This window comes from Aegilops tauschii, chromosome 3, assembly GCF_002575655.3.
Source record: "Aegilops tauschii subsp. strangulata cultivar AL8/78 chromosome 3, Aet v6.0, whole genome shotgun sequence".
Lineage (NCBI taxonomy): Eukaryota > Viridiplantae > Streptophyta > Magnoliopsida > Poales > Poaceae > Aegilops > Aegilops tauschii.
In genome coordinates, this window is record NC_053037.3 from 225,123,863 (window position 1) to 225,138,888 (window position 15,026).

Genomic DNA, 15,026 nt, shown 5'->3' on the forward strand with positions numbered 1-15,026 from the left:
AGGGTGATCAAGTTACTGCAATATTTGGACACGATCCAATCATGAAAAATCATGCATTGGAAATTAAGGTGACCAACTATATTGCAAAGATCACAAGTAATAGGAAAAAGAGAACATAATTTTGTAGAGAATTCATCTATCACTTTGAGAAAAGAATTGGTTCTATCATGTTTATGCTTCTTACAAAAGCTATCTTCCCTGTAAGGCACGTCTTCACAAACTTTATGCACTCCACAAAAATTGGCATTCTTATAAGAAACATTTTTCTCATGACTAGTGCAATAATCATTAGCATTTTGGATATTCAGAGAATTCATACTAACAACATTGCAATCATGCTCGTCATTGAAATATTTTGTGCCAAACAGTTTTGACTTCTTCTTCTAACAATTGAGCACAATTTTCTGATCCATAATTTTCAAGAAAGAGATTATAAAGATGATCAATAATATGATGCAACCACAATTCCATTTTTTTGTAGTTTTTTTAACCAAACTAGTGATAAAACAAGAAACTAAAAGATTCAATTGCAAGATCTGAATATATACCTTCAAGCACTCACCTCCCCGGCAAAGGCACCGGCAAAGAGCTTGATGTCTACTACGCAACTTTATTCTTGTAGACACGTGTTGGGCCTCCAAGCGGAGAGTTTTGTAGGATAGTAGCAATTTTCCCTCAAGCGGATGACCTAAGGTTTATCAATCCGTGGGAGGCATAGGATGAAGATGGTCTCTCTCAAACAACCCTGCAACCAAATAATAAAAAGTCTCTTGTGTCCCCAACACACCAAATACAATGGTAATTTGTATAGGTGCACTAGTTCGGCGAAGAGATGGTGATACAAGTGTAATATGGATAGTAGATATTAATTTTTTTAATAGGAACAATAAAAAACAGCAAGGTAGCAATTGATAAAATGGAGCACAAACGGTATTGCAATGCTTGAAAATGAGGCCTAGGGTCCGTACTTTCGCTGGTGCAATCTCTCAACAATGCTAATATAATTGGATCATATAACCATCCCTCAAAGTGCGATGAAGAATCACTCCAAAGTTCCTATCTAGCGGAGAACATAAGAATAAATTGTTAGTAGGGTATGAAACCACCTCGAAGCTACTCTTTCCAATTGATCTATCCAAGAGTTCGTACTAAAATAACACCAAATAATTTCGAATTCATAATACTAAATCCAACACAAAGAACCTCAAAGAGTGCCCTAAGATTTCTACAGGAGAAACAAAGATGAGAACATGCATCAACCCCCATGCATAGATTACCCCAATGTCACCTCGGGAATCCGCGAGTTGAGTGCCAAAACATATATCAAGTGAATCAATACGATACCCCATCATCACCACGGGCATTCATATGCAAGACATATATCAAGTTTTCTAAAATCCATAAAAGTATTTGTCGGTGCAACAGACCCCGGGTATGTTGCCCAACTGTGCACAGGTACAAGATCAAGATCGAAGCAACAGCTCAAGATAGAGGTTGACGGACCAAGAGACTTGAAGAACCAGCATGCAGCTCAAAGAGATCGAGATCGAGCAAAAGGAGTAGGATATCGGCAAGACAAAGGGCCTCCCTTGCTGGGCAGGCGAGCTCGGCAAGGGGCCAGGCCACCACCAGAAGCAAGCAACCAGGACTCCCCGGCAGCACTTGCCGGGGCTTGCGGGGCCTGAATCGCCCCGCCAACCTCACAAGTATGGCCCACGTCGTCAATCAGTGCGGTGTCAAGCTGCAACGTGATTAAGTGGTAGCATTAGCCACATGGCAGCCATCTCCTACAGAAGAAACCCACAGGTGACACCCATCCAGCAACGTGTCAAGAGAACAGATGCGGAGCTGGCGAGATAAGCCCGGCAGGCCTTGCCGGGCAGCTAGTGATGTGACACTGAGTGGTGCATTTAATGCACCCTGCCAGCCCGCAGAGTTAGGTATGATAGCACTGTTTGCTATCATATCAGTGATTAATGACTACTTTGCCACTGTGGTGACCCCTTAATCTATAAAAGGAGGCCCATGGCAATCGTAGGAGGGGGTTAGAGGGTTGGAAACTTGACAAAACCCAAGCCACCATACGCTTGTGGTCACCATAGCCCTGAGGCAAACCTTGCCGGGCAAGTGTACCACACACCACCACGTTCATTTCCACCATCAATCCACCAAAGCAGGAGTAGGGTCTTACGCCTGGCGGTGGCTCGAACCTAGGTAAATTGATTGTGTGCTCTCGTTGCCGCGCTGCCGCACGCTAGTCTGCTCTTTGTGCAACGCGGCGTCCCCCACCGAACCAGCAAGGGGCCACCCGGTCCCATAGGTGGCCGCAGATATCCCGCGACATCTTTGGCGCGCCAGGTAGGGGGCTCGCTTGTGTGAACCTGAAAGCATGCGTAGCGCGTCATCTTGATCGCCATCTTCGTCTTCGGCGACGCCATCGACCATGGCACCCAAGAAGAAGAAGTCCGGCCCTTCGGCCCAGCCTTCTACCTCGAAGGCTCCGCCGCCTATGGTCTTAGATGCCGCGGGGGATGCGGGGACAAGTGAGGATGTGAGCGCTGCTGGGGGCATGGCAGGAGCATGTGGCGCCATCGCCACTCCCCCTGCGGCCGACACGGGAGCGGAAGGCGCTGGAGGAGAACAGCTTCAGCAGCGTCTCAACGGTTAAGCCCCGCAAGGTTCGGACGGGAGGGTGACTCCGCTTACATCCCCTCCTCCCACCGGCGGGCGCAGCCACAGCAACGGCGTTCGGTCCGGGATGAGCCACCATCCTCCGGCCGTCCCTGCTACGGGGGCGTTCACGGCACACGTGTCTCCTTCCATGCAAGCCGACCCAACCACTACATCCGACGGAGTTGCGGACCCTCGAGCGCCATCGCCGCGCGACCCCGCTGCCCAGGTGGCCACCCCACCGCAGCGCGGACACAGCACTGCCGCTGCGGGCACCGTCAGGAGCCAGGCGACGGTGCAGTCGAGGTCATCAACTTCCATGCCGAGCACAGCCACGGAGGCTATGGCGCGGGCTCAGCTGCTATTATGGTTCCCGCTAGCAGCCGAGCAAATGGATGAATGGCGTGCCACCATCCAGAGTCTGCTTAGTTTCGCTGAGGCTGGTGGCTCACGGCGCGCTGGCCCGCCATGACCTCCCCAAGTGACGACGACTGCCCGTACTGCTGGCCGAACGGAGGGGGCTGTCCCCACTGTGCAGTCCCCACCGCGACAGCAGGCGCGGGCGCAGCAAGATCAAGATCCCGACGATGTCTCGATGGCCACTTCCGACCCACAAGCACGTCCGAGACTACGGCAAACCCCGGAGGAAAGGCGGCGGGGAGACGCGCGCGTCATCATGGGGCGGCCTCTCGACGACCCACGTTAGACCGACGGGTGCGGCAGCCTCAACGTCGACGAGCCCGCGTTTGGTGTTGGCGGGTGCCTACCATTCGAGGTCGGCTGCCCTGCCTTTACACGCGAGCTGCGGCAAGTCCGTTGGCCGTCCATCCGCACGTTCAAGCCGGAGATACCCGAGAAGTACGACGGGAGACTGAACCCGGCAGAGTTCCTGAGCATCTACACCATCGTTGTTCAGGCTGCCAGGGGAAGAGACGAGAATTTTTTTGCCAACTACTTCCCATTGGCTCTCAAGTCCAACGTGAGGTCTTGGCTCATGCACCTTCCGGAGAACTCCATCTCATCATGGGCGGACCTATGCCACGAGTTCATCGGTGCCTTCACGGGTGGCTACCAGGAGCCCGGCAGGCCCAGCGACCTACAGCTTCTCCAGCAGAAAGAAGGAGAAACTCTCTGTAAGTATTTACAAAGATTTAGTAAAGTCCGTAGGAATATTCCGAATATCCATCCTACAGCTGTTATAGCAGCCTTCCAGTCCAATGTGCGTAAACGTCGCATTCGTTCTAAGATGAATGTGCGGTTGCCGAAGACTGTGAAGGAGCTGTACACACTAGTGGATAAGTGTGCTCGGATGGAGGAAGGAAGGAAGTTGCCCGGAGAGGAGGTTTGCATTAATGTTGATTCAGAGGAAGAGGATGAATCAACCAGTCAAAGGAAGGGCAAGAAGCGCAACAAGAAACCAAGAGATAAGACAGTGATGAGTGTGGAAGGTTCTGGCATGCCTAGTACTGGCAAGAAGGCTAAAGCTGAGGCCCCCGGCAAGGAAGTTGCCGCGTGCACTGCCTGCCGGGAAGCCGCTGCGGCGGAAAAAGCCGGGAAAAGTGATGGGCCGTACTGCAAGATCCACCAGACCAAGGGCCATGACCTCCATGAATGTTATCAAGTTGAACAGCTTGTCAAGAGAGAGAGAGAGAGAGTAGAGTATGATAAGAGAGATAAGGAGAAAGGTCAGAATGCTGCTGGCGGAAAGGGCCGAGGCAGTGAAGCAAACCGCCCCCGCAAACCCTTTCGGAACCAAGGAAAACCCACCAGGGGCCAAGAGAAGAAACCTGTGGTTATTTGAGTGATGAAGGGAATGAAGAGGAAACCAGTGAGCAGGAATTTCAGAGGGCCACTGACGCCCTATGCTATGGGGGTGCGTCTTTGCACTCCTCCCATCGCCAGCTCAAGTGATGGGCACGGGAGATCAATGCTGTGGAACCAGCGCCAGAGGCCCGGCAGCTGCTCAAATGGTCCCGCACGCCCATCATCTTTGATGAGGAGGACCACCCTCACCGCACCACCGCGGTAGGGTGTTTGCCGTTGTTGGTCTCCCCAACAATTCGCAACCTCAAGGTCACAAAGATGTTATTAGTGGATGGTAGGGCTAGGTTGAATTTGATTTCCCCAGCAGTTATTAACAAGCTTCAGATAGGAGAAGAAGAGCTGGAGGAAGCACGTTTCAAGGATTCAATCCCGGCAAGAGCCGTCCTAAGGGAAAGATTACGTTGCCGGTGACATTTGGGGGAGAGCTAAACCATAGGACTGAGAATATTGTGTTTGATGTGGTTGAGCTCCCCTTGCCGTATAATGGGATTCTGGGACGACCGGCCTTGGTCAAGTTCATGGCAGCATCTCATTATGTTACAACACTTTGAAGATGCCTGGACCGTTGGGAGTCATCACCATCCCATCAGATGAGAAGGATGCAATTATCTGTGTTGACAGGATGTATCGGGATGCCGTTGCAGCATAGGCTGCGGCAACAATGGTCCCCGCCAAGGAAAGCAAAGGAAAGAAGAGGGATTGTAGGACTTTCGGCAAGGAGTCCGGGAAGCGTGCCCCCTCCGAGTGCACGGCACCCGTTGAAGACGTGCTGGAGTGTTCCAACAGCAAGTGATCCAAGGTTGCAGCACCCCAAGTGAAGAAGGTCCCGACAAGGCTGGCTGGCCACCCTTGATGACAAGTAGGAAAGCGAGCTCGTTGCCTTCCTGCGGGAGAATATCGATGTGTTTGCCTGGCAACCATCTGATATCCCCGGTGTTCCCAGGGAGGTAATCGAGCACCACATTGCTGTCTCCCCACATGCCCGACCCGTCAAGTAGAAAGTTAGGAAGCAAACCTTGGAGCGGTAGCAGTTCATTGCCGAGGAAATCAAGAAGTTAGAAGAGCTAGATTGGTCAGAGGAGTATTGCACCCTATATGGTTGGTGAACCCAGTGGTGGTTCGGAAGGTGAATGGGAAATGGAGGCTTTGCATTGATTTCACAGACCTCAATAAGGCTTGCCCAAAGGACCCATTCCCCTTGCTGCGCATCGATCAGATTGTGGGTTCTACCTCAGGCTGTGATCTGCTCTCCTTTTTGGATGCTTACTCCGGATATCTCCAGATCTTCATGTCCAAAGAAGATGAGGAGAAGACATCATTCATCACTCCATGTGGTACATACTTTTTTGTCCGCATGCCTTTCGGATTGAAGAATGCCGGATCTACTTTTGCAAGAGCAGTCCAGATTGGGTTTGAGACACAATTACACGGAAACATAGAAGCCTATATGGATGGAATTGTGGTCAAGACCAAGGATAAGGCCACCCTTATCCAGGATTTGGAGGAGACATTTGCTAATTTGTGCAAGATCAACTTGAAGCTTAACCTGGAGAAGTGTGTGTTTGGTGTTCCCTCCGACAAGCTACTTGGATTCTTTGTGTCCCATCGGGGGATTGAAGCCAACCCCGACAAGATCAAGGCCATTGAGCAGATCTAAGCGCCAAGGAAAGTTAAGGATGTGAGGCGCTTGACGGAATGCGTTGCCGCACTGTGCAGATTCATCTCCAAATCTACCAAGCACCAATGAAGTGGACCCCGGAAGCAGAAACAACCTTGCAAGAGTTGAAGGCTTACCTGTCATCTGTGCCCACCTTGGTTGCACCCAAACCCCAAGAGCCGTTGTTGCTCTACCTAGAGGCAACCAATCAAGTGGTCAGTGCAGCCTTGGTAGCACAACGGGAAGCAGATGAAGCAGAGAGCGGCCAGACCGCGGCAGAGTCAAAAGAGGATCAGAATAGCAGCAAGCAGGACAACGAGGGGAACCCCAAGGACGCGGCAAGGAAGAAAGTGGTGCAGTGCCCAGTTTACTTCGTCAGCTCCTTGTTACAAGGAACTAGATCGAGGTACTCTGGTGTGCAAAAGTTGATCTTTGGCCTCGTTATGGCCTCAAGGAAACTGCGCCACTACTTCCAAGCCCATGAGGTCACGGTTGTTACTCGTTTTCCGTTGCAGAGGATACTCCGAAACCCTGAGGCTACTGGCAGAATAGTGGAGTGGGCTTTGGAGTTATCCAGCTTTGGTTTGAAGTTTGAGAGCACTTCAACCATTCAAAGCAGGGCACTAGTAGAGTTTATTGCAGAATGGATGCCAACCCCTGATGAGGAAGCAATAGAAACAACTCTCCCCGGCAAGAAATCAATCCAAGAATGGATTACGTATTTTGATGGTGCTTTTTCCCTACAAGGTGCAGGAGCTGGCGTGCTTCTTGTTGCCCCCTCCGAGGAGCACCTGAAGTACATCATCCAAATGCACTTTGCCCGGGAAGAAGCCACAACAATACAGCTGAGTATGAAGGGCTCCTTGCCGGGCTCAGGATTGCAGCAGAGTTGGGAATCAAGAAGCTGATCATTCAAGAAGATTCACAATTGGTGGTGAGACAAGTCAACAAAGATTACCAATGCCCATTGATGGAAGCATACGTTGAAGAAGTAAGGCGGTTAGATAAGCGCCTTGACGGGTTGCAAACAAAGCACGTACCCCGTGCGGAAAATAGCATAGCTGATCAGCTGTCAAAGTGTGTTGCGCAGAAGCTTCCTGTGGAACCAGGAACTTTTGTTCTCCACCTCTCTCAACCCTCCGTATCACCAACCACAATGGCCAGGAAAAGGAGAAAGTTGGACTACTGTAAGCCTCTCTCGATCGAGCCATCCGCTCCCGGCAGAGACCCTGCTGGAAACAACTCCTCACAACCTGCCGGACCACCCCCTCCAGCCGGGCCTATGGACCCCGCGAATGAGGCTGGTGCTCCCGCAGCCGAGGAGGTGCCGCTAGTCCTCGTTGCCGAGCCTCAGGCTCTAACTTGGGCAAGGCACATCGTCCACATTCTCCAAACTGGAGAACTCCCCGGCGACCCAGATGAAGCTGAGAAAGTAGCCCGGAGGGCCAGTATGTACCAGTTTGTCGATGACACTCTGTACAGAAGGAGGCCCAATGGTGTGAAATTGAAGTGTGTCTGCCGGGAGGACGGAAAGGAACTGCTGGCTGAGTTTCATAGAGGAATGTGTGGCTCACACATTGCATCAAGGGCATTAGTTGGGAAAGCATTCCGGCAAGGATTCTATTGGCCCACAGCCCTCCAAAATGCAGTTGAGCTCGTCACAACATGTGAAGCCTATCAGTTCCATTCCAAGAAAACACACCTGCCTGCCCAAGCTCTTCAGACAATCCCTCTATCACGGCCATTTTTGGTCTGGGGGCTTGATATCCTCGGCCCCTTCCCCCGAGCAATCGGGGGCTTTGAATTCTTGTTCGTTGCCATCGACAAGTTTACAAAGGGTTTCTTACATCTGTGCCCCTGGTTCCTTAGCTCTACTCATTCATCCCCGCGCTCTTAACATTTGCTGAATTTTCCCCACTCCCTTGCCAGAAACCCTCATAACTGGGCACAACGGACGTTGCTGTCGGGTCAAAGGCTTGACCGTTAACTCTGACTAGAGGGGCCACGCTGGACTGTGCCACGTTGGGTGGTGTCGTTGTTCAACCATTGGGCCGTGGTTTCGTTGGGCCGTCCCTTGCATTAAACGTCTACGCGCGCCGCCAAGACACGTACTATGCATGCACCCAGCAAACCCTACCTGCATGCGTTGATCGAGCCTGCATGCACTAATGCCATGATCCCATGATGCGCCGACCGAGCCTGCATGCGCCGATGTGTCCACCATGATGCACTGACCGAGCAGCTTTCTTGCACGCCAGCCGCCACGGATGCAGTGACGGTCACTGCCGCTGGTTTCTCTCTTCTAGCTAGGTGGCTACATATTTGTGGCTTGCGTAAAAAAAGAGCCACTCCCTTGCTTAGTTGTACTCATTCATCCCTACTAACAAAGCTTGCTTGCATGCACTAGCTAGGTGGTTACTAACAAGGGAACCCTACTAACAAGCCGAGCTCTCTAAGAAAATAATCAACAAATATGCAGTCCCAATATGTAGATGGGGCCAACAAGCCCATAGCACGGTCACATAGCTCAAACTAGGAAGAACTTAATAATAGAATAGATAGAAAACTTAATAATAGAATTTAAGAAAAGGGCCAACAAGCCCATAGCAACTCCAACATAGTTCAATTACAACTTAACATAACATAGACTAAAAAAAGATAGAGGGTTTAGAACCCTAGCCGCCGCCTTCTCCACCTCGCTCCTCCTCCGGGCGCCCTTTTCACTGCTCCTCCGGGGCGTTGTCGATGGGGTACGGAAGAATGTGCATGCGCGTCGTAGTGGGGAAGATGTTGTTGTACTCCGTGAACCTGTTGTGGGTGGTGAAAGCGATGAACTTGGAGCCACATCAAAACACCCGGCCGAGGAGGTAGAAGGCGTTGAATGTGTTGGTGAAGTGGGCAAGGAGAGCAACCACCACCCGGTTTTGGATGACGTCCTCGACGTGGAACATCGTTGGAGATCCCCTCGGGAGGTGGTGGTAGCCGGATGCGAGGAAGAACATAGTGTGCGATCAACGTACACGCCGGTAGGGTAGAGCCTCTCCGGCAGGGTGGGTGGGAAGCGGTAGGTTGGCCCAGTGTACTGCATGGCTGAGGGATGTGCATAAGACGGAGAAGGGGTCGAAGAGCAAGAAGGGCGGATGGATGAGGGATGGCAGAGCCAGAGGGTGGCTTAAATAGCCGAAGTGCTACGTGTTATTTGGCCGTGGCAACAACGGGGTCAAATGTGAAATTAGTAGCCCGTTTTCAAACCCACCGCAGCATCGGGAGTGTACACGCGTGGGAAACGGTGGTTTGAAAAGAAGAAGAAAAAGAAGCTAATTGCACGCGTGGGAATCCGTGGTCAAACACTATATTATATGAACAAAAAGCGACAATTTTTGAAGAGCTTGTGGCCATTTTGAATTATAAAAATAAATTTGGCCCTTAAAAATTTGGTCATTTTTCATGATAAAAAGAGATAGAGGACTTGTGGCCATTATACAAATGCAAAATGACCCATTTTTTGATAGTTTGTGGCCATTTTGCATGATACAAATAAATTTAGCCCTTATAAATTTGGTAATTTTACATTTGTATAGAACAAAAGGAACGATGCAAAAAATAGAGCAAACGATGCAAAAAACAATGCAAAAATACAGAGCCAGCACGTTCACAAAAACAGAGCAAACGATGCAAGAAAAATGACGCAATTCGATGGCCCAACCAGAGCTTGGTTTCCTTTTGGGCCCAATAACAATGTTTTTTTTCACGGAGTCAGTGGTGGGCGAGTAGCCGAGCACAACCAATAGGATGGCCTCTCGCGGATCGCCCCACGATCCAACGATGCGGAGCCGTCCTTGTGATCCAACGGCGCGGAGCCTGCACACAGCCAGCCCACCTAGTTCCTTCTAGAAGGCCAGATCTGAGGGCTGTCGCTTGATGCGAGGATATGATCGGACGGCTGACGTTGGGAGCTAGGGTTAGGCGAAACCCCGCAGGGTTTAGAGGGGTTTTGAGCTGGTCAACGGGGTTTCGAAGGCTTTGACTGTGCATAACTAATTTAAAAAAATTCGAAAAAATATGAAACCTTCGTCGTTTTATAAGACACACTAACGAGGAAAAATACTAAACTTGGTCTATGGTCATTTTCATGAAAAACCCCTAGCTGGCACGATCGAGGTCAAATGAGCACCATTAATTTAAAAAAATCAAAAAAATATAAAACCTACGCACAATGTTGTCTTATGTGACATGTTACCAACCAAAAATCATAAACTTGCTCTATGGTCATTTTCATGAGAAAACCTTCACACATATGAGCTATCACCAACATGATTTCATAGAGTTCAAGGAGAGGAGGTGGTGTTACCTTCTGTTTTGGAAAAATTAAAAAAAATCACTAAACCTTTATTTTAAAGTGAATAAGAAGGATCTGAAGTTAGTTTTCCATTTTCATATTTCAAAACGTGTTTTTAATAGTTTTTATATTAAAGCATATGTTTTCAAAAGAAAATGTAAAAATATGAAGATTAATTCAAAAATAATAAACTTGGCCTATAGTTTTTATATTAATGTTGTCTTATGTGACATGTTACCAACCAAAAATCATAAACTTGTCCTATCACTACTGGAATCAGGCACTTTGCCATCTGCCATGGCAGATGGCAAAGGCACGGACGGCTGATGGCAAAGGGCTTTGCCATCTGCTAGCAGATGGCAAAGGGCCGGCTGAATAAACTCTGGAGGCTTCTTTGACATCTGCTGGCAGATGGCAAAGAGCCTGTAGCGTTTGCCATCAGCTGGCGGATGGCAAAGAGAACAAATAGGCCAGACGAGCGCTTCACAGGTTGCTGCCACGTGGCCTCTTTGCCATCTGCCAGCCGATGGCAAAGCTCTTTGCCATCTGCCAGCAGATGGCAAAGTGCCTATATTGCCTGATTTAATTTTGTTTTTTCTTATATCAATTCATTTTCACAGAAAATCAAACATAGATATATATATATATATATATATATGACCAATATAGCATATTCAACACATATTACCAATAGTCATGAACGCAAATATATCCAACACATGTTATCAATAGTAGCAAGTTTCAACCATAGATATACATAGTTTCATCAATATTACACAGTTTCATCATAGGTAGCAAGTTTCACAAAGTCAAAAAAAAACTAAAGACAAGCACTCCATCAACCCAAGCTTCCGTGATCTGAAGCAAATCTACAAAATGGGAAAGAAGAAAGTTAGAAGAAGAAGAAGATTATTATGATGCAACTAAAATGTGAGGATTATTACGATGTAACTTATATCTGTAAAATAGGTCATTTTGGAGCTAAGTATGGTTATTATGTCATTTTTGAGCTAGCTAAGCATACTAAGTCATTTTGGTGTAAAAAATGCTAAGTAAGGTCATTTTGGAACTAATAAGTTTATTATGTCATTTTGGAGCTAGCTAAGCATATGAAGTCATTTCGGAACTAAAATATGTCATTTCGTAAGCATATTATGTCATTGTAGAGCTAGTTAAGCATATTAAGTCATTTGGAGGAAAAAATGCTAAGTATAGGTCATTTTAGAGCTATCCTAGGTTAAATAGGTCAATTTTGAGCTAGCTAAGCATATTAAGCCATTTTGGAGGAAAAAATGCTAAGTATAGGTCATTTTAAAGCTATCCTAGGTTAAATAGGTCATTTTGGAGCTAATTAAGCAAAGCACTAGGCAAAACTTACCGTCAACCCATAGGTGAAGGATCGGGGTTCTTGCTCGCGGTAGTGGCAGATGAAGGAGGATCGGGGTTCTTGCTCGCGCCAATGGCAGACGTCGATGCTTGTCGGGAGTTATGCTGCACCAAATTAAAGATCATTTGCAATGTCTCGTTAGCATGATGCAACTCAAATGTGAAGACTAATAAGTAATGACCATTCAAATGAAACTCACTGTGTCCGCCGGAGCAATGACTGGCATCGGCGGAGGGGTCTGACCGTTCTTCTCGCACATGGACTGCACATTTGGTTTTGATGAGTCAGTCATATTAGTTACTAATGAAAGGAACATTGCGTGCATGATTTAGCTAATATGCAGAAGAAACTTACCGCGAAGAGCTCGTATATGGACCGATTAGCCAAGTCGTTCCGGTTCCTCTCCTCCTCCAAAAGCCTAGCCGTCCTCTCCTCAGTCTCCCTCTCCCTCTCCACCGCCTGCCTCGTTTCCTCCGCCAGAAGCTCCTGGGTCTTTGCTCTCTCTTCCTCAATAGCAGCCTGCAACACCACTCCTCTTTAGCATTGTAATCATCGACGGCGGCACACATAATGTAATGGAGGAAAGGTATCTGATTCTGTATAACTAACCTTGATTTCGAGATCCATTGGCCGTGGACGAGGCCTTATCTCAGGATCGGAGCTCGTCTGGCGCCTCTTGATCTGCGGGAGAGTGTAGTACAACGTATCAGTCCATCCCCAATGGCTAACAAGCCATGGTTCCTCCCGCCACCAGATATCATCACCAGCTCTGGATCAATAGGCTGGCTCGGGTTAAAGTCCGGCCCTTTCCTCGCCTTCCCCTCGTCTCTGTACCTCACGAGCTTGTTGTGGGAGGCGCGGTTGGTGAAGTTCTTTGGATCATCGAGATTAGACTCAGAGAATGCCTTGGCCTTCTTATAAGGGGCACTATGTGCCATGGCATAGAGGTCGAACAGCTCTGGCACATCCATCTTGTTGTGTCGCGCCTAAAAGAGAGGAATAAAGTATTAGTTAAGGGCTCAAGCTAGCATGAAGACTGAATTTGTATGAATCATGAAGCAAACCACATACCCAGTTATTCCCGTACTGATATAGGTTGACGCTGCCTTGATGGTGTGGCACACCGCTCATTTTGCCACGCCGATCCTTTGCATTGTTGTGGGTGGATAGCCATTGGGGAGAGCACCACTCATCCACCAACGCCTCCCAACAATCCAGCCTATCCGCACACCATCTCGGGGGCACCTAAGTTAAGTAAGAGAAATTTGAGTGCTACGCCTATGAATCAAATCAACGAAACTAAATACAAGCACCTTTTCAGTCAACAGGAAGCCGAAGAGGTGTCGGGGGTCGGGGGTGTCGTGTCTGGGTGTCGTGGTGTCAAAGGGACAAAGATAAATTCTATCCGGCAAAAGTGGATTGTAAAGAAAAGCCTGCTACATAATCCTCAAAACATCTATAAGCATATCCTAAATCTTGGCTGCATGCATGTGTTTTTTTGGAAGTCTAAGAAGAAAAAAAAACTAACATGCCTTTTAGTGTGCACTTAAATTGTAACGCTCACGATGCGGCTATATCTCCCACGTGCCGAGGCACGACTTAGAGGCATAACCGCATAGTGGTTTTGTCGCAAGAAGGGTCATCTTCACACAATCCCATGTAATGAACAAGAATGGGATAAAGAGTTGGCTTACAATCGCCACTTCACACAATACATAAATATAATTCATACATCATCCAAAATACACACATGGACCGACTACGGTCAAAATCCAGATGAAAATAAGACAACCCCAAATGCTAGATCCCCGATCGTTCCAACTGGGCTCCACTACTGATCATCGGGAAAAGACACATAGTAACGACCACGTTCCTCATCGAACTCCCACTTGAGATCGATCCCATCATCTGTACTGGCATCGTCGGCACTTGCAACTGTTTTGGTAGAATCTGTGAGTCACGAGGACTCAGCAATCTCACACCCGCGAGATCAAGACTATTTAAGCTTATAGGAAAGGATGGTGTAATGAGGTGGAGCTGCAGCAGGCAATAAGCATATATGGTAGCTACCATACGCAAGAGAGAGCGAGAAGAGAAGCAACGGAACGGTCGCCATCTAGCAATGACCAAGAAGTGATCCTGAACTCCTACTTACGTCATACATAACTCAAACCGTGTTCACTTCCCGGACTCCGCCGAGAAGAGACCATCACGGCTACACACAAAGTTGATGTATTTTAACTGGGTCAAGCGACAAGTTCTCTACAACCGGACATTAACAAATTCCCATCTGCCTCAAAACCGCGGGCACGGCTTTCGAAAGATAATACCCTGCAGGGGTGTCCCAACTTAGCCCATCATAAGCTCTCACTGTCAACGAAGGATAAACCTTCTCCCGGAAAGACCCGGTCAGTCTCGGAATCCCGGTTTACAAGACATTTCGACAATGGTAAAACAAGACCAGCAAAGCCACCCGAATGTGCCGACAAATCCTGATAGGAGCTGCACATATCTCGTTCTCAGGGCACACCAGATTGTCCAAGCTTCCGATAGGCCAGACCAGAGTTGCCCCTGGTGGCCACCGGCGACTGACAGGTTGGACCAATACTCAGAGGAGCACTGGCCTGGGGGGTTTAAAATAAAGATGACCCTCGGGCTCTAGAAATCCCGGGGGAAAAAGGCTTAGGTGGCAAATGGTAAAACCAAAGTTGGGCCTTGCTGGAGGAGTTTTATTCAAGGCGAACTGTCAAGGGGGTCCCATAAATCACCCGACCGCGTAAGGAACGCAAACTCAAGGAACATAATACCGGTATGACAGAAACTAGGGCGGCAAGAGTGGAACAAAACACCAGGCATAAGGCCGAGCCTTCCACCATTTACCAAATATATAGATGCATTAATATAATAAGAGATATTGTGATATCCCAACATATCCATGTTCCAACATGGAACCAACTTCAACTTCACCTGCAACTAGCAACGCTATAAGAAGGGCTGAGCAAAAGCGGTAACTTAGCCAAACAACGGTTTGCTAGGAAAGGATGGTTAGGGGCTGACATGGCAATATGGGAGGCATGATATAGAAAGTGATAGGTAGCGCAGCATGGCAATAGAACGAACAACTAGCAAAGCAAAGATAGAAGTGATTT

At 48.4% G+C, this 15,026-nt stretch overlaps 1 protein-coding gene across 1 annotated transcript; it reads right to left on the reverse strand.

Annotated features, from left to right (window-relative positions):
- Positions 1–11,839: 11,839 nt before the first annotated feature.
- LOC141020973 (uncharacterized) lies at positions 11,840–12,776 on the reverse strand. The gene is made up of 4 exons (XM_073495929.1): positions 12,487–12,776; positions 12,232–12,396; positions 12,077–12,139; positions 11,840–11,981 (listed from the first exon to the last, which is right to left on the reverse strand). Exons 1-4 carry the CDS (start codon positions 12,502–12,504, stop codon positions 11,871–11,873), a joined length of 357 nt encoding a protein of 118 aa, XP_073352030.1. The 5' UTR covers positions 12,505–12,776; the 3' UTR covers positions 11,840–11,870.
- Between the last annotated feature and the right edge of the window lie 2,250 nt (positions 12,777–15,026).

Excerpts from the sequence above, each read along its gene's own strand:
- LOC141020973 (XM_073495929.1), bottom strand. Across the intron at positions 12,140-12,231 it reads CCATATACGAGCTCTTCGCG|TCCATGTGCGAGAAGAACGG; the intron begins GTAAGTTTCTTC and ends CCAAATGTGCAG. Across the intron at positions 11,982-12,076 it reads TCATTGCTCCGGCGGACACA|CATAACTCCCGACAAGCATC; the intron begins GTGAGTTTCATT and ends AATTTGGTGCAG.